Source organism: Sciurus vulgaris, assembly GCF_902686455.1.
Source record: "Sciurus vulgaris genome assembly, chromosome: 6".
Taxonomy (NCBI): Eukaryota; Metazoa; Chordata; class Mammalia; order Rodentia; family Sciuridae; genus Sciurus; species Sciurus vulgaris.
The window spans coordinates 38,993,568-39,019,627 of NC_136466.1; the positions used below are offsets into that span (position 1 = coordinate 38,993,568).

A 26,060-nucleotide genomic window follows, 5' to 3' on the forward strand; every position below is an offset into this window, starting at 1 on the left:
TCCCAAGCCCTTTTTAATATTTTATTTAAAGACAGGGTCTTGCTGAGTTGCTTAGAGCCTTGCTAAGCTGCTGAGGTTGGCTTTGAACTTGGCTCCTGCCTCAGCCTCCCATCCCTGCTGGAATTACAGGCATGCACCACAGTGCCTGGCACCACAAGTGTTTTGGCTTCAGATTTCTTCAGATTTTGGGTTGTTTTCACATGAATAATGAGATATCTAGTGGATGGGATCTAAGTCTAAACAGAATTCATTCACACTTCACATACACATTATACACATAGATTGATGGTAGTTTTATATAATACTTTAATAATTTTGTGCATAAAGCAAATTTTTCATGATGTGGAATCTCCCACAGTATCATGTTGGCACTTAAAGCTTCAGATTTTGATGCATTTAGTATTTCAGATTAGGGATGTTCTACCTGTAATGATGTAAAGAATTAGGCTGTGTTCCAAAAATGCTTATTTTGGCATTCCAGGATTAAGTTTCTCTCCTCTCCCACCTCCTCCCCTTTCCTTTCCTTTTCAGTACAGAGGATTGTACCCAGGGACATTCTAACACTGAGCTACATTCCCAGCCCTTTTAATTTTTTTTTTTTTGGACAAGTTCTTGCTAAATGACTCAGGCTGGTCTTGAAACTGCAACCCTCCTACCTCAGTCTCCCAAGTAGGGGGGATTCCAGTCCAACTTTAAATTTCTACAAGCAGTTCTTCTGAATCAGATAGCTCAAGTCTACTATAAAATAAATCTAGGACTGATTTTAAAACTTAGCTCTGATCCGCAACTCTGGAACTTTAAAACTCGCTAAGGAAAAATAGATAGTCTCATTTTGGTTTTCATTTTGGAAACCAAAAGTACTTTGAGTCTGGGTATTGAAACAGAATATGAGTATAGTTCTAACTGCATTCTGTCCTGAGTTTGGGAATTTTCTGATGACGGTTCTGATTTGACTCTGAAGTGTTATCAGGGATGAGCCTCTAAGAAGTGTGCTTTTGGGCTTATGTGACCTTGCTCCCTAGACCTATTCTGAAGTGGGGCTCTGCTCAGGAGCTGAATGCTTGGGGCTTTTGTTTCTTGTCTGACAACTCCCAAATGGACTTTGTGTTCAAGATGATGACTACTGTCATCCCTTAGATGCTCAAATCCCTTGTACAAATGGTGTAGCATTTGCATAAAACATACACACATCTGCCCATATACTTTACATCATCCCTAGATGATTTATAATATCTAATGCAATGTGAGAGTTACATAAATAGATGCATTGTTTAGGAAATAATGACCAGAAAAAATCTCCAAGTATTTTGGTGCAGACCAACCACAGTAGGCCTAACTACATAAAACATAATCCACAATTGGTCAAATCCACAGATGTTGAACCCAGGATAAAGAAGGTCAACTGTATTGAAATTTCCTCCATTTCATTCCAGAACAGATAAGACAATATTTTCATTGAATCACTTTATTATTATTGAAGGTATTCAAATATGTGTTGTAGTGGGTTTGTATATGCTACCAAAGCACTCTCTCACATACAGCGTCTAACACAGCATGCTTCAACCTTCAGTGCATGTAAAGAATTAATTCCTAATTAGGAATGCAGAGTCCCAAGTTCCACTCCCAGCTATTTTGCTTAGTGCACCTGGTGGTCTTTGGCTCCACTATGAGAAAGGTGGCCTGACTTGGTCCATCATCTGGATGTTTGCATCCAAACTTCCTGAGACTAGAAAGGGGAACACTCATGTTTCTCAAAGATTAGAATTTTAGCAGGTATGGTGGCACAAGCCTGTAATCCATGACTCAGGAGGCTGATCTCGAGTTTAAAGTCAGCCTCAGCAGCTTAGCGAGGCCCTAAGCAACTTAGTGAGACCCTGTCTCTAAATAAAATACAAAAAGGACTGGAGATGTGGCCCAGTGGTTGAGTGCCCTGGGGTCCAATCCCTGGTACCAAAAAAAAAAAATTGGAATTTTGGCACCAAACACCCTGAAGAGCTTCTCTGTAATAACCTGCACATTGAGTTTATGGTATATTCACAGAGATGAAAAAGGAAGTGCATTTATCCTGACTACAGTGAGTCTTATGTCCTGCCATGTGCAGGGGCTGACCTTCCCTGCCTGCTGGCACAGAAAGAAGTAGGAAGAGGTAAGTGGGTATCATGTCACCAAGGCCAGTTAATAGAAGAGGGCTTATAAATTTCCACAAGGTCTGAAGAGGGCAGATAGGCCCTCCATTCAAAGGACGTGAATCTTGACTACAAAGTCAATATGAGGTATTGGTAAAAGACTTGTGTGCAGGGTGAAATGTCTGTTTTCTTGGCCTTGGCCATCTGCAGTTTTGTTCTTAGGGTCACGGAATGGTTAGAAAACAGATATCCAATTGAAATGCAGGAGAGAACCAAGAGATGGTGAAGAAGGGTGGTGGAGCATATGGTTCATTTATCCACTGCCACACAAAAGGCCACCCAAAGTTTTGCAGGGGAAAACAATGATAATTTTTCATGCTCATGGATTCTGCATGTTGGGAATTTCAGTGATTTAGGTGGTATGGTGGGCCAGTCTCCTCTGTCTGCTCCATAATGCCTGGGGCTTCTACTGGAATGGCATTAACAGTTGGCGTGGAAGACCACATGGTTCCTTCCCTCACACATCTGGGGCTTGGACCTAGATGGCTGGAAAACGGTCAGATGGAGGGTCGACTGCAGACCTACAAAGGGGCTCGATGCCATGGGAGTGATGGGGTGGGACAGCTTACATGGTGGCCCAGAAGAAGTGCCCGGCCTTGGAAGTTGCAGAGCATCACTTGTGCCATGCTCCACCAAGAAGCAGTCACAACCTGCCAGCCTCGAGGGAGGGAGCAAGAACAGTGACACTACCTGTCAATGGAGAAGTGTCAAAAAACTTGGGCAGGAGGTCATCAAGAAAGTAAGTAATAATTACAGAATAAAAACTGCCCAAGGTGAAATTGAAAGATGGTCCCCCAAGGAGGAAAAAAAAAAAAAAAGATTCAAACCTGGATACATCTTTGTTTCAGCTCACCAAAGGTAACTAATCTTAAAATTTCCATAAATAAAAAGATTTACCCCAAAGAAACAACAATCAGATGGCATCAGGTTTCTAGTTAGCAATACTAAAAACAAGCTGTAAAAGCCAAATAACGTTTTCAGGCACAGGTGCGTTCAGAATAACTCCTGTTAGTCAACTTCTTGTCACTGTGACAAGATACCTGAAATAAGTAGGAAAAGTTTATTTTGGTTTATGGTTTTATCTAGGGTCAGTTGGCCCTGTCACTTTGGGTCTGTGGCAGCACAGCACATCATGGTGGGGAGCACGCAGTGGAGGAGGAGTGTACACCTCATGGTGGCTGGAAAGCCGAGAGAGAAAGGATCAGGGGTCCCAACAGTTGCCCAACCTCCAACAGGTCCCACCACTTCTCCAAAGCACCATGGGCTAGGAACCAAGTCTTTAATACATGGAACTTTAGGGACAACTTACCCATTTTTCCACTTCACAATGCTAAGAAAGTAATGGGCATTTGGTAGAAACTAGACGTTAGATTTTGAATTTGAATCTTTTCCCAGGCTCCCAATATGCGGTCCAACCCTCTCTCACAACGCTGGGTAGCAGCATAAACCCCAGCTCCCAGTTGCATGATCACGAGGGGAAACAACCAGTACCACTCCATGTTGCTTAAGTAGGATGTTTGGCAGCTCAGGCACATTAAATGCATTTCTGATGTATGATATTTTCAGGTAGGTAGGTTTACTGGGACATAACCCCATCTTAAGTCAGGGAATATCTGTTTATTGCAAAACCATGAAAATGCAAAAGGAAGACACTGGATATAAGAAGCAGAGAGGAAAGAGACCAAGAAAGCAAGTAACTGTTTTACTGTTTTTTTTTTGTTTGTTTGTTTGTTTAGGGGATTGAACCCAGGGCCTAGTGCATGCTAAGTACACACTCTACCACTGAGCTAAACAAATACAAGCATTATCTAATATACTATATATTTTACTAACTTCACCTGATCTCTCCAGTAGACTAGAAGCTCCATGGGGGGAAAATGTCCTTTTTTTGCTTTCTGTCATATCCCAGTGCCTAAAACAGTGGGTGGCATGGAACAGGGGTATGCATTATCAGCCACAGTCCAGAGCAAACCCATGTGTCAGAAAACAACAGGCATCAGGAAACAGAAACAGAACTGTTTTTAGCCACAAATAACAGAAAACATAACACAGTAGTTTGAACAAATAGGAATTTATTTTTTAAATTTTTTTCACATAAAAACCCAGCGGTTGGCAGTTTAGGGCTGGGGCAACATCTCAACCATATTATCAAGGACCCACTCTCTGCCAGCTCCAATGTGCTCACTTCTGCCCTCGGCCACAGGGCAGCTTCTGCACCCTCAAGGGTCTCCTCCGAGTTCCAGGCAGGAAGATGAGTGAGCAAATGGCCACGCCAGCTTCTTTATATTGGAAAATCAAAGCAATCTGAGACTCTCCTCAGCAGACTTCCACCAGCATATCATTAGCCACAGCATTCTCATGGCCACCCTAGCTGGAAGGAAGCTGGGAAGTCAGTCAAATATTTAGGCTTCCAGTCACCAAAGAGGAGGAGAGTGAGGGAAGGTATTAGAAGTGAGTGCTCTGGGGGCCTGTTGAGTGTTTGCCACAGGTGGTAGGGAAGGATGAGTGAATCAATAAATGCTTGGGCAACTGGTTGAAGACAGTGGGGAAAATGGAATCCCTCCCTCACACCATACACAAAAAAGAATTCCAAGTAGATTAAGTGTTAAAAGTGAAAAGCACAACTTAACTTTTAGGAAAAACAGTTTTGGGGAAAGACTAGTAATGACATTCAAATGCAGACTATACATCAAATGACATCATTAGAAAAGCATTAGAAAAGCCAAGGATACTGGAAGGTATTTCTGCAAAGCATATTACCAGAGGATCATAACCCAAGAATTCCTATCTATCAAAGGGGGTAAAAAAGAAAAAAGGGGTTAAAATTAAATCAACACAGAGATAATACACATGACCAAAAAGCACCCATGAGACTGCCAAAAACTGTAAACTGACATCAAATATTAAGAGGTCACCCACCTTAGCAGGAAGAGAAAGGACAAACCCATTTTGGAGAGCAATGTGGCCCCTCCAGTTAAACTGAAAATGTACAGGAGCTACACTCCATCAATTCTTATACACTTATGCATGAGGAAACTTTCAAGAACATTTGAAGCAACATTGTGTTTAAAAGCAAAAACCTGGAAACCACTTATGTGTTTACTGATAGCAGAATGGAGAAACTGGATCCATTCATACCACACAAGACAGTGAGGCAGTTGCATCTTGATCTATGTGTAATCCAAATATTCACCAGAAACACCAGTTTTAAAAGTTGAGGAATACATCCATTTGCTACTTGAGTTTTTAAAAATGCAAAACAATACAATGTATTTAGAGATACATTATCTTCAAGGTGACATTTTTAGAAATGTAAGTCAGCAATCAGTTCTGGGAGGAGGGAACAAGGAGAGATCCAAGTGTGTTGGCAGTCTTTTCTGACCTTGCATAGCAAGTACATGGATGTTTAACTTGTGTATAAAGAAATAATTTGATTTTTTAAAGCACATGGCAAAAAACCTAATTATGGCATCATACTACTCTGTGAAAATGCAGATGTGAGAACACATATCGAACTTTCTAAGAAGGAACTCTGGGTATAAACTTTGCAACAGTTAACTTCACAGATGGGAACAAAGCTATGCTCCAGTGGAAAAGTATGCCCACCAAACAGACCAGCATTACTTTCATATCTGCTCTCAAATCACCAAATACCTGCTGGTGGCCAAGAGGGCACACTCTCTAGAACCACCCAAGGGGTTTTTAAAACCACCCCTGCTCCACTCCACATGACTTACTGAGCCAGAAATAGAGAATGAGGCAGGCTCTTTTTGGTTGTCCAGGTGACTCTAATGAGGTCAAAGGTTGAGTGCCAAACAGTATCAATTTGCCTAGATTTCAGGAATAGTAGAACCAAAAATTAAAGGTCAAGTACAGTGAGCATGAAGCTGATGACTTAGTTGTAGCAGCTAGGAAGTTCCCAACTCCAGACCTCAGGTCTATAAGTTAACATGGACATATCTGCCTGGACACATCAGTGTGGACACACTGGCTGCCTGACCTAATGCATTTCCAGTGTCCACACAATAAGTCGTGGAGTGAAATGAATTAATACACATCATCCGCTTGGAAGAATGGCAAATGAAAAGCACTCAATGTTTGCTACTTTTTCAAGTAAAGAAACTTGTTTGGAAAAAAGTGCTCAATAAAATATTTTAATAGAGGATCAAGACTACTACTCTTAATTAAGGCTTCGTGATGAGGTTCCCAAACCTGTGAAAGAAAAGAAATGGAATCTCCCAGTCACTGTGAGCAATCTCTGAACACCTAACCAGTGAAACAGGAGGTTACCACACACAGGAAATAGCAAGGACACTGCTACAGTTTATAGATCAGTGCAGAGCTCTGGAGAATGACAGTGAAAGGTTGAGGGGAGAATAATTCTTATTTGCTTCACTGGCTTCTACACTGCCTATATTTTTTGCAATAAGAACCTATTTGAGGGCTGGGGTTGTGGCTCAGTGGTAGAGCACTCACCTAGCATGTGTGAGGCACTGGGTTCGATTCTCAGCACCGCATATAAATAAATAAAAATAAAAAGGTCTATCAACAACTAAAAAAACAAGAACCTATTTGACAATGCTGACCACAAAAAGCAGGACTATGACAGGAAGACAGGGTTTGCTTTTTTTGTGTGTGAGACGGGAAGATCCAAATGTTACTGAACTGTGAGTGGGAAAGAGATGATAAAGACAAGAGATAGAACTGGTAAGGACTCTTTGGGGACAGATTTGGACTGGGCAGGGACACAATGCAGCAGGCCGTGACCTGGGTGGAGGTGACCATGAAAGGTGACACACGGGGATGCTCTCCCTTCAGCAGCTGGCTTCCTTCCACTGTTATCTTTATTCCCTTATGGAAACCAAAGGGAATACCACTGACCCAAACCTGTCCTCCTGACCCCACCAGTCCCTCCAGGTCAACCAGGCCTCCTAGACTGTCACTGCGTCCTACCACCTGCCCTGGCCTAGCCTCGGAGCCTGGGTTGAGGCAGTACCCTCTGCATAGTACCCTAAGTCTTCCCTACCCCATCCTTTCACCTGGAGTGCGGGAGGTGGCAAAGGCTGAGAGCTGCAAAGCAGTGGCCAGCTGGAAGTTATCAGAAGAAAAAGAAAAGCAAGCCCTGAGGGCGTCACGCAGCTGAGGTTGGCTATTCCACTTTATTTAGCAAATAGTCACACTCTGGGCCCCACCCAACTGCTCCTCCAGCCTTGCATGAGGTCTGCCTTGAGAAGCTCAGGAGAATGGGAAGGCCCAAGTTCTCCAATTTGGGCCTTGTCTGTCTCCACACAAAACACACACCTTAGAACAAAACCACTGCTCTGGGTCCTCAGGAGCCACCCCAATGTAGCCTAGGGGGCCCTCCAGTGTTCAACGGCCACCTACAGGGCCTCAGCTCTGCTCCAGGTACAGAAACGCCTGCTCCTAAGATGCCACCCCAGGGCAAGAGGCTTGTCTCCAGCTGTGGAGTTGCTACACCCCAATCCCGGGCCTGCCACCTGTCCCTGCTGGGCAAGAAGCAAAATGTATGAAAATACTATTAATCATTTCTTTGAAACGGTTACGAAATAATGTCGTCTTATTTTTCTTTTACAATCCCAGTAAAAAAAAAAAAAAAAAAAAAAAAAAAGAGTTCACATCAGTGCCTGGGCCAATGGTCAGGTTCTTCCCTGCCAAGCCAGGTGCTCAGTAGAAACGCTTGTTCCTCTCCTGGCGCTTCTGAAACACCACAGCACCCACCACGGCACAGACGATGATGCCCAGGAGTGCGCACAGCAGCAGCAGGAACACCCTCCATCCCGTCAGGGGCCCGCTGCGGAAGTTCCCCGTGGGGTCGTCCACATTGTCTGAGGGAGAAGAAAAGGGGGAGGTGAACAGGCAAAGAGGCAGGGGCCTGCCCTAGGTTGGGCTCCAGGAAACAGGACTAATAGGACCACATAAAGCCACAGTCCTAGCACCAGGGCCACCACCGCCCACCCTACACATGGGACCTCAGTGAAAACCAAAGATTTCTGGGCTCCCTCTGAAAACTTGATTCTGTACAGCGAGGCCCAGGAATCTACTTTATAAGGCCCCAATTCCTCCATGTTGTAATAATGTGAGAATCCCCCTCCCCATCTGGAGAAACAGCTCTGACCAAAGACTGCCCCTACCCATAGCTCTCAGTGACCTCCTCGGCTGGCCTGTAGGTCCTGAGCACCCACCCCACCCTGCAACCCTCTCAGGGCACACCACTCTTCTGCGTGCCACTGTCAATGGACCCTACTGGGTGCCACGCCTTGTCACATGTGGTATCTCACAGATTCTGACGGCCCTAAAAGGTGGCACCTATGATCTCCCTTTTCAAAGCTGAGAGAAGGAAATGACTTTCCTGTGACTAGGCTGAGTGGAGGAGCTGGGATCAAGACAGAGCCTATTTCTGCCATTTGGCCTCCTCCACACCATGGGGTCTACACAGGCCTTTTCCCACCAAGCCTCAGATTCAAGTCTGGCCTCTCAGCTGTGTTCATGCTGCTCATTTGACAGAATGCCAGCTATGAGTAAATCTGTAGCCTCCTGTTCTGCACAGTCTGACCCCAGCCTCTTTGCCCCTGCACAGTGATGACAATGGTCACTGGCTGAACCACAGAAGCCTGAGAGATGGTGCTTTCCTGACAAGCAGCTCAGTTTTGGAGCTCCCAGTCCTCCCTGGTCCCTTCTCTGCCTCAGCTGCTAACTGAGCCCCAGTGGCAGGGCCTGCCTGATAGAGCTAGGCACAGAAGGAAGCTTTGAAATATCTGCCAAAGGAATAAGTGGATCAACATGTCTGAAAACAAGTTAATCCCTGCTTTGCTGCAAACTTAGGGATGTTAAATGGGGCAAAGCAGGTAGTGTCTCTGAAAGTACTCAGCAGTCAGGATTCTTCTCCTCTAACCAGATGATGGTCTGTAGCTGGATGTGTTCCATCCCTAAAATATTTAAAAGCAATGTGAATCTTTAAAAGGCAAGATGTTAGTGGGGTGTAGTGGTACACAACTATAATCCCTATGACTTGGGAGGCTGAGGCAGGAGGATTACAAGTTTGAGGCCAGTCTCGGCAATTTAGTGAGATCCTGTCTCAAAAAATTTTTTAAAAGGCTGGGAATGTAGCTCAGTGGTAAAGCATCCCTGGGTTCAATCCCCAGTATCAGAAGAAAAAAAAAAGGTGAAATGTTGCTGGGCATGGTGGAATACATCTGTAATCTCATCCATCTAGGAGGCTGAAGCAGGAGGATCTCAAGTTCGAGGTCACCCTCAGCAATTTAGTGAGACCATGTATCAAAAATCAAAATGGTTGGGGATGTAACTCAGTGGCAGAACATGCCAAGGCTCTTGGGTTAAATCCCCAATACTGAAGAAAAGAGGAAAAAAAAAAAAAGAGAGAGAGGGGGGAGAGGAAGAGGGGGAGGGGGAGAGGGGGAGGGAGGAGGGAGGTAGGTAGGGGGAGAGAGAGAGATTGAGAGAGAGAGAGAGAGACAGAGGGAGGGAGGGAGGGGGGCAAAGAGAGAGAGAGAGAGAGAGGGGGAGGGGGGAGAGGGAGGGAGGGGGAGAGAGAGAGAGGGGGAGGGGGAGAGAGAGAGAGAGAGAGAGAGAGAGAGAGAGAGAGAGAGAGAGAGAGAGAGAGAGAGAGAGAGAGAGAGAGAGAGAGAGAGAGAGGGAGGTATGTCATCTAAAATATTGGACTCTGTCTTCTCCTAAAATACCAGAAAGACAAGGGGTTGGGCTCAGGCCTGCTTGATGCAACTCCATCACCCACCGGCCCACAGGGTCCTGGGACCTGGAGGTGGAATGGGGTAGAGGTGCCTCATTCCTCCAACCATGACATTCACTCCATGCAGCAGAATTCATGCCATGAGAAGAACCCAGACTTTGGAGTTTTGCAAAAACCCAAGTTCCAATCTTGCCTTGTCCTCTTTCTAGCTGAGGAAACCTACGGGTTTCAGTCCCTTCAGCCCCTTGACTTTAATGGCCATTGCCCCCAGCGCCCAGCACAGATAGGAGTGAACACATGTGCTCTGGGTGTACTGATCACTGGCTGCTGCCTCAACAATAAACATACATGGAGGAACCCTCATAGTTGGACTGTCTTTCCTGCCTCAATCATTTACTTAAAAACTCAACAGAGCTCACTGGACCCAAGCTCCTGGCCTCCAGGAATTCCAGGCAGGACCGGCCAACACCACTCACCAGGGACAGGGCTGATCAAGAGCCCAGACCGCAGTCAGAACTAGACCAGGAAGGGCAGAGAGCTCCAGCAGGAAGAGTGGGTGCACATACCTTTAGGTGACTTGAGGAAGTTAACACCAGGTTCGATCTTAGTCCAGTCGATATTTTCCTCATCAGGCGTGTGCTCTACCATCAGTTGGAACAACTTGATAGAGATGATGTCATGATTGTCTGTAGGATCAAAAATGAGCCTGTGATGGCATAGAGCCAGCCTCACAGCCATTGCCCAAGGCCCTCCTCAAAGAGAAGCTGCTGTCCCTGACATGGAGAGCACTGCTCCAGCCTATGGCTGGGCCTGTTTTCTCCCTACCTACCACCAACCGCCCAGGCAGGCAGTATTCCAGGGGCTGAGCGTATAGTTAGTAATAGAGTATGTGTTCAGCAAGCACAAGGCCCTGGTTTCAATACCAAGCACGAAAGAAATGAAGAGAAACCAAGGAAGAGGAGGCAGGGTGAAGACAAAAGAGCTTTATGTCTACAGGTATGAGGCCCTCTTTGAGGCTCAGTTTCCTCTTCTGTGAAACAGGAGTAATAATCCATCATGGGTGGGCACCATAGCAAGTAAATGAGAACACATATATCACATGGAAGACACAATGCAAGGCAGAAGGTATATATTTAAAACAGGAACCAGATAAGGGCTGGCAGAGAAGCTGATCCTCCTGAGGGCAGGCAGCATCCAGCTAAGGGCCAACCCCAACACACACTGAGCAATTGCACCTGAGGAAACTTGGGAAAGGCAATGGTCCAACCAGCATGAGCAAGAAAGGACCACCACTTGACAGTAACAGCTCACCCATTTTAGTGGGGGTGAGGGCTTGAGCCTCAGAGCCACAGTATGACGCCCCACCTGCCTAACTCTAACTGTAAGCTCAGCAAACTCGCTAAAATCTGAGGAAAGGTCTTTTATTTGGGGAGCAGGAGGGACAGTACTGGGGACTGAATGCAAGGGCCCTCTAACACTGAATAACAACTCTAGCCACCTGACCCCTTTTTTCCCTTGAGACAGGTTCACGCTAAGTTGCTGTGATTGGCCTGGAACTTGTAACCCTCCTGTCTTAACTTCCCAACTCACTGAGGTACCTGAGCCCAGCTAAGAAAGGCCTTTTTTACAGGGACAATCTCTGGGATCATGAGAAGGGAGAACCTACAGAGCAAGGCCGTGGCAGCTAGATCAGGCAGGATGAGAGGCACCTGACAAGTATGCACAGTCCCTGGAGGCAGTGAGTAGCTAAGGGGAAAGATCAATTTTGAAGTCAGACTCTAGTTCCCACCTGAGTCCTGCCCCTTCCTGTTTGTAATCTTGGGAAAATCCCTCAGTTCTGAAATTCCCAGGGTCTTGTTTATATAAAAAAATGAAAAGATCATTTCCTACCAAAGACTATATCATCGGATTGCCCACAGGATACCTGGTATCAACAACTCTCCAAGTAACCCACAGACACTACCACTTTTGGCATTTTGCCATTTCCACCACTCTTTACTGGGTCTCTCCAGCCTTGGAGAGCATCCACCTGCCACGGATCTGGTTCTGGTCCCATCAAGAACCACTTGCAAAGTGAGTACAGTGACATACCTCTACAATTCCAGCTACTTGGGAAGCTGAGGCAGGAGAATCACAAGTTCAAGGTTAACCTAGGCAACTTAGTAAAACCTGTCTCAAAGAAAGGACTGAGGATGTAGTTCAGTGGCAGAGCACTTGTCTAGAATGTGCAAGACCCTGGGTTTAATCCCCAGATACACAAAAAACAAAAATGAAAACAAAACCTCTGTAGACCCAGGCAGAAACACTTATCAGGTAACCCAGGGGAGAAGATGCAGAAAAGGTTATGGTGGCTCCATCAATGAAATGAGACTGGTCATAAGTTAGTAAAGCTAGAAGATAGGAACAAGGGGCTTATTAGATCAATCACCTCTTTGGGGTATACACTGACCCTCCTCTATTAAAAAGTTTAAAGCAGCCAGGTGATATACTCCTATAATCCCAGCAGCTCTGGAGGCTAAGGCAGGAGGATCATGAGTTCAAAGCCAGCCTCAGCAAAAGTGAGACACTAAGCAATTCAGGGAGACCCTGTCTGTAAATAAAATATAAATTGGGCTGAGGAGGTGGCTCAGTGGTGGAGTACCCATGAGTTCAATCCCTGGCACACCACCCAGAAAAAAAAAGTTTAAAGTAGCAGGCATGGTGGTGCATACCTATAATCCCAGCTACTTGGGAGGCTGAAGCAGAAGGATTACAAATTTGAGGCCAGCATAGGCAACTTAAGACTCTATCTCAAAATAAAAAGGCCTGGGGATGTAGTTCAGTGGTAGAGCGCTTGCCATGCACAAAGCCCTAGGTTTGATCTCCAGTACCAGAAAAAAAAAAAAAAAAAAAGCAAAAACACAACTTTAAAACAAAACAAAGGACATGCTGGGACTAAGTGGACCCATGTAGTTCTCTGGAGACGGGTGGGGTTGTGGGGGGGGGTGGTCTCTGGTAAGTGAAAAGGTTGCAGGCCCTGAAAATGTTTATCCTGAAGATAAATAAACTCTTTGTCAGATCACCACATCATGTCCCAGTTCTGGTCAGCAGGAACTAGCCCTGATTTGATGCCTTCTGAGCATTCAGGAAAAGAGAATCACAGCTGAGGGCCACCATTAAGTGTCACCAGGGCCTGGTGACCTGGCAAGGTCCACAAAGGCCAGAGGCATCAAAATGCTTACTGAACACCCATTGCCGGCAAACAAGACATATCCCTGACTTCATGGAGTGAGTGAATGTGTGTGAGTATGTGTGTGTATGTACGTATGTATGTATGTGTGTGTGTGTGTGTGTGTACACACAATAAAATCAACTATATGACTGACTCAAAGACAGTAAATGCTATGAAGAAGGGTAAAGCCTAGGGAGTGTGCTGGGGACTGAAGGAGTAAGTGCAAATTCTAATGAGGGAATCCAGAAAGACACCACCAAGGTGGTGACATTGAAGCAAGTCTCTAAGAAGATGAAGGTCAGACAGCAAGTCAAAAGCCAGAAGCAGGAGGACATTGGTGTGTCCAAGGAACACCTTAAGCTGGGTGAGAAGTAAGCCCTGAATCAGATGTTGCAGGGTTGGGGAGGAGCCCGGTAGACTACGCTGGGACTGTGCCATGCAATGAATTTACCAATACATTGGAGGTTGCACGTGGAAGAAAAAGAAGAGTCCAGATAACACCAGGGTTTTTGGCCTAAGCAACTAGAAGGTCAGAGGAGTCATTTACATCTTGACGGGCAAGGTATGGCCTTGAGTTGTGGGTATGTTAGGGCTCAGATGGGCAGCTGAGTGGACACTGGCTACTGCTTATGTAGGGTTGGAGATAGAAATTTGGAAGTATACAGTGTCTAGATTCAAGTCTATCTCCTAAAGATAAACATTGCTAATGGATTGCCCAAAGACTAAGCCATGGGCACACCAGCATTTATAGATAGTGGGAAGAGGAAGATGGTAAGTGTGGAAATCAAAGAAGGTGATCAACTACGTCAAAAGGTTCCAACAGACCAGGGAAGACTCCGGCTGAGAATGGTGGGCTCCTCCGTCAACCCACTCACCAGACAGGTCTCCAGTGCCAGCTGACGCTCCAAAGTAGTAGCCAGTGGGCAGGCGCACTCCCGTGATATCAATGCAATTTTTCCACTCGTTCTTGTCCTCCAAGTCAGTCATCACCTATGGCCAGCCAGCATGTCAAACACACCTGCAGGCCCCAGCTGGCCACTTCCCCCAGCCTCTACCAGCAAAGGCCCAGTAAGCCTCCTCCCTCACATCTGCTCACCGTCAGACGGCCCCGGGAGTAGCGCACAGCCAGGAAGGTATCATGGTCCCGGTTGCGGAAATCAGCAGTGCAACCCGCCAGCTCAGTCCAGCGTCCATCTTTGCTATGGTCGTAGGACAGGGAGCCATTGTTCACCATCACCGAGATGTACGGGAACACACGCTGGGAACAAGACCCAGGTTACTACACTACTATCCCATTCTGCAGGAGGAAGCAGGCACGCCCACCATCTCAACCCCTGGAGGCTGCTTTGTTATAGGACCAGGGAGAAATTCCAGTCCCCACCCTCTAGCCAACTGCCTAGTCCTTGCTTTCCTGCTCCACAGGAGAGCAGGGCCCTACCTCAGTGGTCTCATCATTGGGGTATGTGTCCAGAAAGATGGCTAAGCCGTGGAAGTTGTCTTTGCTTCCAAACACAGGCCCTGGAATTATAAGGAGATACTCACACAATGGGAGAAACTGGAGATGTCCCATGGGTAGTTCAAAGGCAATGTGGGTAAGGGGTGGGATAGCCCAACCACTGGTCATTCATGCAGGAGACAAGGGAATTCCTAAAGATAAAGCTGAGGTGGGGGGGAAAGGAGGGACTCAAATATATAGTAAAGGGGACGCAGGTTTGAAACCTGAACTATAAGGGGACAGCCACCTGACCATGTGCTGTGAGGTGTCAAGGGGTTACCCAGTCTAGGAAAAATGGATGAAGACACAAAGGACCCTCTCAAATCATGGCAGCACATTTTCTATAAATGGCCACACAGGAAACATTTATAGCCTTGAGGTTCACATACAGTCTCTACTGGATGGTCTTCATATTCTAATAGTTACAAAAAACACAACCCTTTAAAATGGGAGAATGGTTAAACCAGGCCACTGGGGGGTACAGCACTGAGCTACAGGACCAGCTGTTCCTCTTCTTTCCCTAAGAGGCCCTCCTTCCAGAAGAGTAGGGCTTTATCTCCAAGTAGGAGCAGATTCCTAACAGGATTGTGCAGAGTAGAAGACCCTTGGCCCCAGAAGCCCAGTTAACTTCTTGCCTTGCCCACCCTGACCTCCCTAGTGGGCCAGCAGCCATAGGGGCCCCACCCTCCAGGGCTTAGTGGGGTCACATGAGCAAGTACTGCTCTACCTGGTACAAGGCGGTCCCGGGTGTACCACAAAGCGATACCATCTCCATGGAGATTCTTCTTCCCTGTGCCGTGGACTTTGAAGTGGACGTGCATCTCCCAGTCCTTGAGGAAGCAAGGCTGAATGGGGGTGGGAAGAAGAGAGCACTGCTAGCTCAGAGGTCCCCAGGATTTTCAAACAACTTTGTACAAACCTTGCCCCACAGAATTATCTTCTTGCTTCTACTAAGACTAGGCACTTACAGACACAGAGCTAAAAGGCAGGGTCACAAATGTCACTGACCCTGGATTCCCAAGCATGTTCAGTAGAAAGAGAAGGGATTGCTGGGCCCCCAGTTGAGAAGAGGTAGGCCATGCAGTGTCCCAAGGCTGCCTGAGGCCCTGCCAGGCCTTTTCACACCCTGGTCTCCACACCAGCCAAATCTCCTAGACTGTTTCACCTCCGTCCCCACTGTGCCTACCCTGGGATCTTGAAGAAGTGTTACTACCCCTATTTGAGTCAGATATTTTAAATAAACAAAAACACATAATGGGACAAAACAACTCATCTACAACAGATGTGAGAACAGTCCTGATACATACCCAGCTCTATTTGACCCCAAAACTTCTGCTCTCTCTTCTATATATCCTATGGCCTTCAGGTCTTTAACATAAATTACATCAACTCCTTTCTCCTACTCTACCGCCCCCACCCCGCCAGTCTTCTGTTCTAACCAACCTTCCAAAGTAAGGAAAATCAGGCTGAATCAGTGCCCAAAGGACTCTAAAGCCTAATTCCTGGTCAGGACACCTCCTGCCAACTAGGCCCAGCTTAAACGAGGTACCAGTACCAGTGCTGGAGGCTGATCAGGGAGGTGCTCTGGGGCCTCTTAGCCATCATGTGAGAGAAGCAGATGCTCTCTGACAGCCATGGACATCAAGTATAGAGCTGAGCACTGTCTACAGCAAGGCAAATGGCTGGCCTTATGCATCAAGAAGCTGCTTGTGAAAACTAAGATGTCAACAACTACTATGAGCAGGAAAAACTGCAGAAGTCAAACGTGTATATAAGCACATGATTTAAAAAAAATCAGAAAGGCAAACTAAAACAAGATATGATTAACCTACTGATTGGCAGCTATTAAAAACATTATTATCTCAGGCTGGGGTTGGGGCTCAGTGGTAGAACACCTGCCTAGCATGTGTGAGGCACTGAGTTCAAGTCTCAGCACCACATATAAATAAATGAATAAAATAAAGGTCTTTCAACATCTAAAAAAAATTTTATCTAATGTTGACGAGGATGCATAGAAACAAACATTCTCAAACAACTAGCATGACTGTAAATGATCCGGTTTTCTTAGGGGCAATTTGGTTACAGCTTTTTTCTTTTTTTTAATAATATTTTTAGTTGTAGATGGACACAGTATGTTTATTTTATTCATATTTCATGTGGTGCTGAGGTTTGAACCCAGTGCCTCCCCAATGTGAGACACGCACTCTACCACTGAGCCACAACTCCAGCCCCTTGGCTACAGCTTTTTAATAGAACAAGGGAGACTCCAGTAGTACTCATCACCTAAAGATATCAAAGATACTAAAAAAAGAGGCTGGGAATGTAGGTAGAGCATTTGCCTAACATGCGAGAGTCCTGGAGTTCCTGCAAACAGTATCAATGATCTGGTCCTGTGGGGAGGGTTATGAAATAAAAAAGTAAAACATGAACTGATATTAGTGATAGAACTGGGGGGAATGTTTACTTTCTATGTTTGAATATTATACAATGAACATTGCTTCCATAACCAGGAAATACTCAAATCAAAAAATCAGAAACAGTGTGTCTCAATGTAGGCAATCTAGTTTGTTCATTCATCAATTCGCTAGATTCAATGTTTCATCTTGGGGCACCAGAAACACAAACAAGAGCCTGGCCCCCCCAAAACATGGAATTAATCAGAACCCACATGGCAGCTCACAAGGAGTATAAAACTTCAGAGTCTTTCTTGCTTTGGACAGTTCACTAGTTTGGGAACATCTGCAGAATGTGAAGGGAGTGACTAGGAGGTGACGAGAACTGGCTCTCAAGGAGTCTGAGGACTGTGGAGGCCTTGCTCTGAGTGGGGTTTGCACAAAGACTGAAACCCAAAATTGAGAGTACATTAGAAAGGCCCTCGGGGATTCAGCTCAGTTTTGAATCCTCTCCACCCCTGGAATTTAGACTAAGGTAACTCAGGCCTCAAATTTTTCTATAATTATACAAGTGCAATGTCTGGCATACAATCATAAAAAACTGGTTGGTATACAAAGTGACAAGATATGAATAAAAACCAGACAGAGAAAGAAAAAGAAAAGAAGCTAATAAGTCTAAATACTGGACTTTCAAATAACTCATGTACTATGTTCAAAGAGATAAAAAAGACAAGATTGGGAATTTTGGCAGGTAACTGAATATTTTAAAAACTCACACTAAAAAAACTGTGAATACAATAACACAATGGGCAAGTTCAACAACAGATTAAAAATAGTTAAAGGGGAGAATCAGTGAACTCAAGGTCAGTGGATAAAAATATCCAGAATGAAAGCAGGGAGAACTAAGAATAGCAGATATAGAATTGTGGTAAAAGAAATAAAAGAGTGAGAGAGTCTAACTTACATAAAACTGAAGTCACAGAATGAGACACCAGAGAATGGTACACAGGAATAAAGAGATGTTTAAGCACTTACTAAAACTGATTCGAAGACATCACATCACAAACTTTAAAAATTCTACAAACTGAAGGAGATGAATAAAAACCATATGCTATGTTTTAGATAACATTTGAGTATATCCCTTAAAAGTCCATTATTAGCAGCCTGATCTTCAGTATGGTGATAATTAAGAGGTGGTGGGATCTTTTAGCTGGTCCTTGGTAGATTCAATAATGGCTTCTTCAGGTCTCTGCATGTCATCTCTCCCTTTCATAGGTATTCCAGCAGTGATGCCATTTGTACTGAAGTCATGTAGCCAATGGAGCCCTTGCCATAGTCAGCATCATGCTATTTGGACTTTCAGGCTCTTAAACAACAAACTAAAAAAAAAACCTTTTTTCTTTATGAAAGTTATTCAGCCTCATGTATTTCATTATAGTAACAGGCAACAGATTAACACACCATACCTAGACACAAACACACGTACAGAGACAGAGACAAATAAATAAATACATTTTATTAAATAAATAAATAAGGGAGGGAGGGTTAGAGAAAACAAAAACAAACCATCTAAAAAGCAATCAGAGGTATAAAAAAAAAAAAAAGAAAGAAAAGAAAACATACTTTCAAAGCAGTAACAGTTGGCCTGATACCTGATTTCTCAACAGAAACAATGGGAGCAAGAAGACAACAGATGGATTACATTTGGAAAAGAAAGGAAGTAATAGCCACTGTAGGATTCTATACTTAGCAAATGTACCCATTAAGAATCAAAGAGGGTGGCTGGGGTTGTGGCTCAGTGGTAGAGAGCTTCTAGCATGTGTGAGGTACTGGGTTGATCCTCAGCACCACATCAAAATAAATAAAATAAAGGTATTTATTCATCTACAACTAAAAAAAATTTTTAAAAAAGGATGAAAAGGAAATTTAGACATTTTTGGACAAACAAAAAAATTAAAAGAATTCACTATCAGTGGATTCATACTATCTTTCATTCTTTGTGAAGATGGAAAATAATCCAAATGTAAAGTCAGAGATTCAGGAATGAAGAACAATAAAGAAAAAATATGAAGGTAAAAAAATCTACATAAATATTTGCATAAAACAATGTGTTGTACAATTTAAAACAGAAGGCATTAAAATAAATGATGGCAATAGAGTAAAGAGTTTAAAGTGTCTCAAGATCCTTGCATTATGCAAAGGAGGAGGCTAAAATACACATTACTCTTAAGACTTTGGTAAAACACAAACATATACTTTAAACTCTATTAATAACCACTATAAAATTGAGATAAGAGCATGCCACTTTCAAGCTAATAAAAATAGGAAAACAGAATAATAAAAATTAATGCTAAAGAAATCAAACCTGAGAATAATGAATAGTGTTTAAGTGATACTAATAGAAGGTAAACTTCAACAACCAAATTATATTATATTGTGTGCATGTATAAATGTTTAACAAAAAATCCCACCATTATGTACAACCACAATGCACCAGTTTAAAAAAAAATGGAAATAGTAAGACAGGAGATTAAACTCAAGTGTATAGGTAATTATATGTAAATGAACTAAATGTTAGATTAAAAAATAAAACATAAGGGCACATAGGACCTTTCTATACTATTTCTTACAATGGCATATGAATCTACAACTAATTCAAAATAAAAGGTTAAAATTAAAAGGTAACTAAATGATCAAATATCTAAATTTAAGAGTTAGCCAGGGGTGGTGGTACATGCCTGTAATCCCAACAATTTGGGTAAGGTGAGGCAGGAGGACTGCAAGCAAGTTTGAGGCCATCCTTAGCAATTTAGCAAGACCCTCAGCAACTCAGTGATACCCTGTTTCTTTTTTTTTTTTTTTTTTTGATACCCTGTTTCAAAATAAAAATTTTAAAAAGGGCTGGAGGTATAGCTCAGTGGTAAAGCATCCCTGGGTTCAATAATCAGTATATTTTTTTAAAAAGTTAAAAACAGAATTACCATACAACCTGCTAATTCTACTTCTTCTTTACCCAGAAGAACCAAGAGAGACTGAGACGTCAATTCACCAATGTTCACAGCAGCACTATTCACAAGAGTCAAAAAGAGGGAACAATCCAGTGACCATCAACAGATGAATGGATTCACAAAATGTGGTTCACGGAAATATTACTCACCCATAAGAAGGAATGCAGTACTGATACATACTAAAACCAAAAGAACTTTGAAGAAATTATGTTGTTAAATAAGCCAGACACAGAAGGATAAAAACTGTATAACAAACTTTAAAAGGAGACTCTTAATGACAAAAGATATCATTTACTTGAAAACACAAAAAATCTGTTTCTGTATATGCCTAATTTGACCTCAAAATATAAAAAACAGAAACTGACAGAATCACTGCTAATAGAATATTAATAAGGGAAATTATTAATAAGGGATATTTTCATGTCACTCCCACACAGAATTTTATCCTCATATATTAATGCTTGAAAATCTCTTATTTATTAACCTATCACACTATTTCCAACTTTTTTAAGCCTCCCTTAGTTACTGATAAAAATGAACAGAAAAAAAGTCAGGAAGGATATAAAAGGTTTTAACTCAATCAGCAAACCTGACTTAAAAGACCTAAACCACGTGGTACACTTTGTAAGCAGAGAATCCACATTCTTTCCAAGCATGCACAAAATATTTCTCAGAACCCTGAGCACTGGAGAGACCATGCCCAACTCCTAATAGACCTTCAAAGGACTGAAATTCTTGACCATGATGCAATTACACTAGATAGCAATAATTTAAACCTTTAAAAGATTACCAAAACATCCTCAGACATTTGAAAAAAATTAAAAACATATAACACATATGCAAAAGTCAACCTAGAAACCACATTTCAAACCATCTGGGCCTAGGAGTTCTCTGCATCTGGGGACAATGCACTAAGGAAAGACCCCAGTTTGGTGAGGTGTGCACTGGAATAGAAGAGCAACTGAAAAAGGGAAGAGGGAAAGAAAAATCTATATTCCTCTTCCAGGCATGCTGGCAGGGAAGTCAGCTTCAGGAAAATTCATATATGGAAATGGAGAACCTGGAAACTGATTCCGACAAAACTATCCAAGCCTTAGAAAGTCTCCACGTACCCCAGATTAAAGACTGCAGAGAGGGAGGGGGAAAAATATATATATATATATGTATATATGATATAAACAACATATAGATATATAAGGACATTAAAAATATATAATGCAGGGTTAGGGATATGGCTCAGCTGGTAGAGTGCTTGTCTTGCATGCACAAGGCCCTGGATTCAATCCCTGGTATAAAAAAAACAGCTTCAAAATCCACACCTAACCTCCTTCAAATTCTTCAGAGGCTTATGTTGTCTATGTCATATAAATATGTGTATGTATGCATAATGTATTTTTGTTGTAGTTGTTTTGTGGTGCTAGGGATTGAACCCAAGGGTACTTAACCACTTTTTATTTTTTATTTAGAGACAAGGTCTTGCTAAGTTGCTGAGGCTGGCTTTGAACTTGTGATCCTCTCACCTTAGCCTTCCAAGTTGCTGCGATTGCAGGTATGTGCCACCGCACCCAGTTGAAAGCTCAGAAATTTTAACACCAATAAAACCAGAATCACCTGGCAGGAACAGACAATTTTACAGTCAGGTAGTTTCTCCATCTTTGCTTCTAACAAGGTGGAAGGCAGATGCAATCTAATTGTCAGATGACACATCACTGATAATCCTGATAGAAGATCACTCATGACACAATTTGGGGTTTACAAACTAAAAGAAGTTCAAAATATTGAATGGCCCCCTTATACCAACACACCAACTCTATCTACTATTTAAGTGAACAGTTTTTCAGAATTCACATTAAATAAAAAAAAAAAAAAAAGTGAAGTGGTATTGAAGCCTGTCTCATTTTTCCACTAGTATCTATCCAGACAGGTGAGACTAGGAAGACAACATCTCATTGACATGTATTTCAATAAATTTCTACTTCTGTATGATAGATATTCAAAAACTGTGTAATGCATCCAGGCACAGTGGTGCACACTTGCAGGCCCAGTTACACTGGAGGCTAAGCCAGTAGAATCCTTCAGCGCAGGAGTTTGAGGTCAGCCTGGGCAACACAGTGAGACTTTACCTCCACACTAAAATAAAAATAGAAAATTGTGTACTGTACTTATTTTGATCAATTATGAACTAATAATCCCAAAGAAAATATTAAAACAAATATTAAATCTTCACAAAGTTAAAAAATTTAACTCACAACACATATTTTGAAGTTGCAAAGAACTATGAAAGGATAAGGAATAAGAGATTTTCAAATAGTAAATATATTGTATGAAGATAAAATCCTGTGTGGGGAATGACATGAAAATACAAGTTCAATTTAAACAGATTGAGGTATAATGTAAGTTTATTCATATTGCTTAAAAGAAAAGTGAACATCCAAGAAGCAATATTTAGATACCACTAAATATTTAAGAGTACTGAATAGGTTTGCTGGAAACTTTATCCTTTGCTGCTGCTTCTTATTTTTGGGGGGTGGTGGGGAGGTGCGGTGCTGGGAGCCAAATCCAGGGCTTCAAGGCAAGCACTATCCTACTTAGCTACACCCTCTTCCCCTTTGCCAATAGTTAAACATAAGACAATTTAAAAGGGATGTATAATTTCAGATTAGCATGTCAGAAAAAAAAAGTTTAAAGGCCACTGCTCCAGCCTCCACACAAGACTTCCTCAGGATGGGGCCTGGGCAGCCTCTTCAGCCTCCCCAAATCCTGTGTTCCAACTAACAGGCACTTGGAGTTCTAGTTATCTCTAAGCCACAGTTCAGAAGGCAGCTCAGGGAGTGTATACTAATTTAGTACCTCTCCCAGATGGAGTGTGAAGAAGACAAAAAGAAAACTGAACACAAAATTATAAGCAATTTCTTTTGGAAATTTAGTAAGCACTCCAAACATTTATGGACTATCAGCAGGGCCCAACAGATAAGGTCCCAGGACCTAAACAGGAAAGTGAGGGAAGGCAAGGTAATTTTTAGACTGAAAATTTAATTAAAGATAAGTACAGGGCTGGGGCTGGGGCTGGGGTTCAGTGGTAGAGCAAGTGCAAGGCCCTGGGTTCGATCCTCAGCACCACAAAATAAGCAAACAATCTACAACTAAAAAAAAAATTAAAATATAAAAAAGATCAGTGCAGAACGCCCTCAGTCCTGTGATATCTCCAAACCACTGATAAATGCTAACCATCAGCTACCTACAACCCTAACTTAAGTCACTGTTCTGGATGTGTCTATTGTTTGCAGCCAAACCCAATTTCTAATAGTTCTAGTGCTATTTGTACCTTGCTTTTTTTTTTTTTTTTTTTTTTTAACTTAATGCTATATAGAACTCATTTTTATGAAAAATATAAGGCTACATTATCATTTTTAAATACTAAGCAGGCTAGGGGTGTAACTTAGTGGCAGAGTGCTTGTCTGGCATGAGTAAGACCCTAGGTCTGATTCCCAGCATCATTAAAAAAAAAAAAAAAAAAAAATAGTGAAAATCTACAACCCTAAGACTTAACTCCCTGGTGACACTAGAGTTGGAGGGCTTCTGGTCAGAGGCCTTTAGATAGGACACCTGGAAGGTGGAAGACATAGGGCAGAAGTGGCAGAGAGAAAAGGAGAATGGCAGCGGAGGGATGGTTTTGGCACTGGGGCTGGGGCAAAATAAGACAAAATGTGATTTGTGGAAGATAAGGTGGTTAATGAAGTGCTCTCTGAGTGGGTGGCATTTGAACTGAGACTTAACAGATGAAAAGAAATCAAGCAGGCAAGAAGAACCAGTTGGCAGTGTCCCAGACAGAAAGAACAACAAGTGCAAAGGTCCTGAGGCATGAAGGCAGCCAGAAGCTATAATGAAATCAACAGAGAACGACTGGAGATGCCAGGCACCGGGAGTCAGACTGTAAAATGCACAGTTATTCCTTCCCAGGAGACTCCAGGCTCTGAGGATCAGAGCAAAAACTGAAGAAAGTAACCCCAGATGCCCCCAACAGCAGTTTAGTGGCATCGAGCAGGAGGAGAGGAGGCAATGAGAGGACAGGCAGATGAAGTAACACAAGGACAGTGTGGGCTCCCAGAACTAAATAAGAAAGTCAACCAGAAGGGACAAAAGAGTAGAGTGATGAAGAAAACTAGGACTCTAGCCAACAGTATGGGCTGCAGGAAGGGTGGGATCAGGCAGGCTGGGGTAGGAGCAGGTTGCTTCCCAAGTTTATACCCAGCTCAAAATTACTCCCTTTTCACTCTTTTCCTAACCTAGACTTACTCAGTGTGGAGACTATCCTGATCTTGGCCACTGCTCATATATGACATGCCAGTGATACCTCAGGCTCCCTGAACTCCAGAATAAAGGTCACAGAAACTAAAACTGCCCCCAAGTCCAGACTTTCCATAGTACTGATGACAGGACCCTTGACCAAGCAATGGGGAAGGGGACTAGGCCTTTACGAATGTCAGAATGAGGGCTGGGGAGATAGCTCAGTTGGCAGAGTGCTTGCCTGTCAAGCACGAGGCCCTGGGTTCGATCCCTAGAACCACAAAAAAAAAAAAAAAAAAAAAAAATGTCAGAGTGAGACTAGAATCGTGGCTCAGTGGTAGAGCGCTTGCCTCCAATGTGTGAGGCACTGGGTTTGATTCTCTGCACCACAAAAAAACGAATAAATAAAATACAGGTATTGTGTCCATCTATAATTAAAAAAAAAAAAAAAAGAATACAGAGGGGTTCCTCCACTGTCCAAAAGAAAGGGGGTCATGTGTACCAAGTGTACTACTGGGCTCAGAGAACAGACAGATCAGTTTACTGTTTCTGCCATTTATTGGCTGCATTACCTCTACATAAAGACAGAAAGCCATCTATTTCAAACAGCCTGTTTGAGAATTAAATGCAATCATGTCTGACAAGGTCAGTGCCTATCACACAGAAAAAATACCCAATAATGATCCAGTTTGTTTCATTCTTCCCACTATTAAAAGGGGTTCAATTCAGACAATCTGAAAGCTCCACTATTCTCTGGCTATGAGACTTCAGGTTAGGCACTTTCAACTCTTAGTAAAATGGAGATTACATCTCTTACTGTGCATGGCTTTTGAAAAAATAAAATAAGTGTCAAGTGTCAAGCACAGCTCCTGACACATAGTAACTACTCGATATACATTATTTTTTATCACTGGTGAGTATAAATAACCAAAATGGGGAAGAAATGGGCAAGGCAGGAGCAGGGCACACCTACAAACGAAGTTCAGGACTTGGCTGCTTGGAGAGGCAAGGAGTAGTGGCTTGAACGATATGACTAGCCTCTCCAGAACCACTCACCTGGTGGTTCCAAATAGAGCCCTCTTTACTACGCTCATCAGGGGTCAGACGCACGTACTGGCTCGTAAGCATAGTGCTGCCTTGGAAGTCCCAGAGAGGCATGGAGCTGGAACCAACCCCTGCAGGCAGAGAAATGGGCAAAGAAGGGTGCGTAAGAGGCCCTGCCAGGACTGGTACTGAGAAGGGTAGGGAACCCACAGAACGGCTCGCCTTAAAAAAAAAAAAAAAAAAAAAAAAGAGCACGCCCTCCCCTACCCCAGTTCAGTCTTGCCCTCACCCTTCACTCATTCCCTTCCCAGGCCTCACCTTGGTAGGGCTTAATAAGTGAATGCTCCCGCTTGAGGTGTTCACTGTTGCCGTCAGTTATATCCGCAACCACTGACGCCAGCAACAGCAGAAGATGTAGAAGTGTAACGGGGCCAGGGCCGGGGCCAGGAAGCCCAGGTCTCCCTGGGCACCGCCGGCCCCAGCCCCAGCTCCAAAACCAGCTCTCCGCCGCCATTCTCCTTTCCTCTCGGCCACTTCCGTCCTAGGACTTCCGCCTTCCGGGTGTCCTATCTAATGGCATCCGGCTGGAAGCCCTCCAACTCTAGTGTCACCGGGGAGTTAAAAAACAAAGCCTCGCAGCCAAGGGGGCGGCAGCTTTATTAGATGGGCAGCCCCCTGTCCTGGTTGAGTGCCGTTCCATCACCTTG

General features: G+C 43.5%; 1 protein-coding gene across 1 annotated transcript; it reads right to left on the minus strand.

Annotated features, from left to right (window-relative positions):
- Nucleotides 1-7,326: 7,326 nt before the first annotated feature.
- Nucleotides 7,327-26,060, minus strand: LMAN2 (lectin, mannose binding 2). Its single transcript, XM_079144643.1, has 8 exons — nucleotides 25,672-26,060; nucleotides 25,366-25,484; nucleotides 15,349-15,466; nucleotides 14,565-14,644; nucleotides 14,223-14,384; nucleotides 14,002-14,116; nucleotides 10,482-10,601; nucleotides 7,327-8,032 (listed from the first exon to the last, which is right to left on the minus strand). Exons 1-8 carry the CDS (start codon nucleotides 25,865-25,867, stop codon nucleotides 7,872-7,874), a joined length of 1,071 nt encoding a protein of 356 aa, XP_079000769.1. The 5' UTR covers nucleotides 25,868-26,060; the 3' UTR covers nucleotides 7,327-7,871.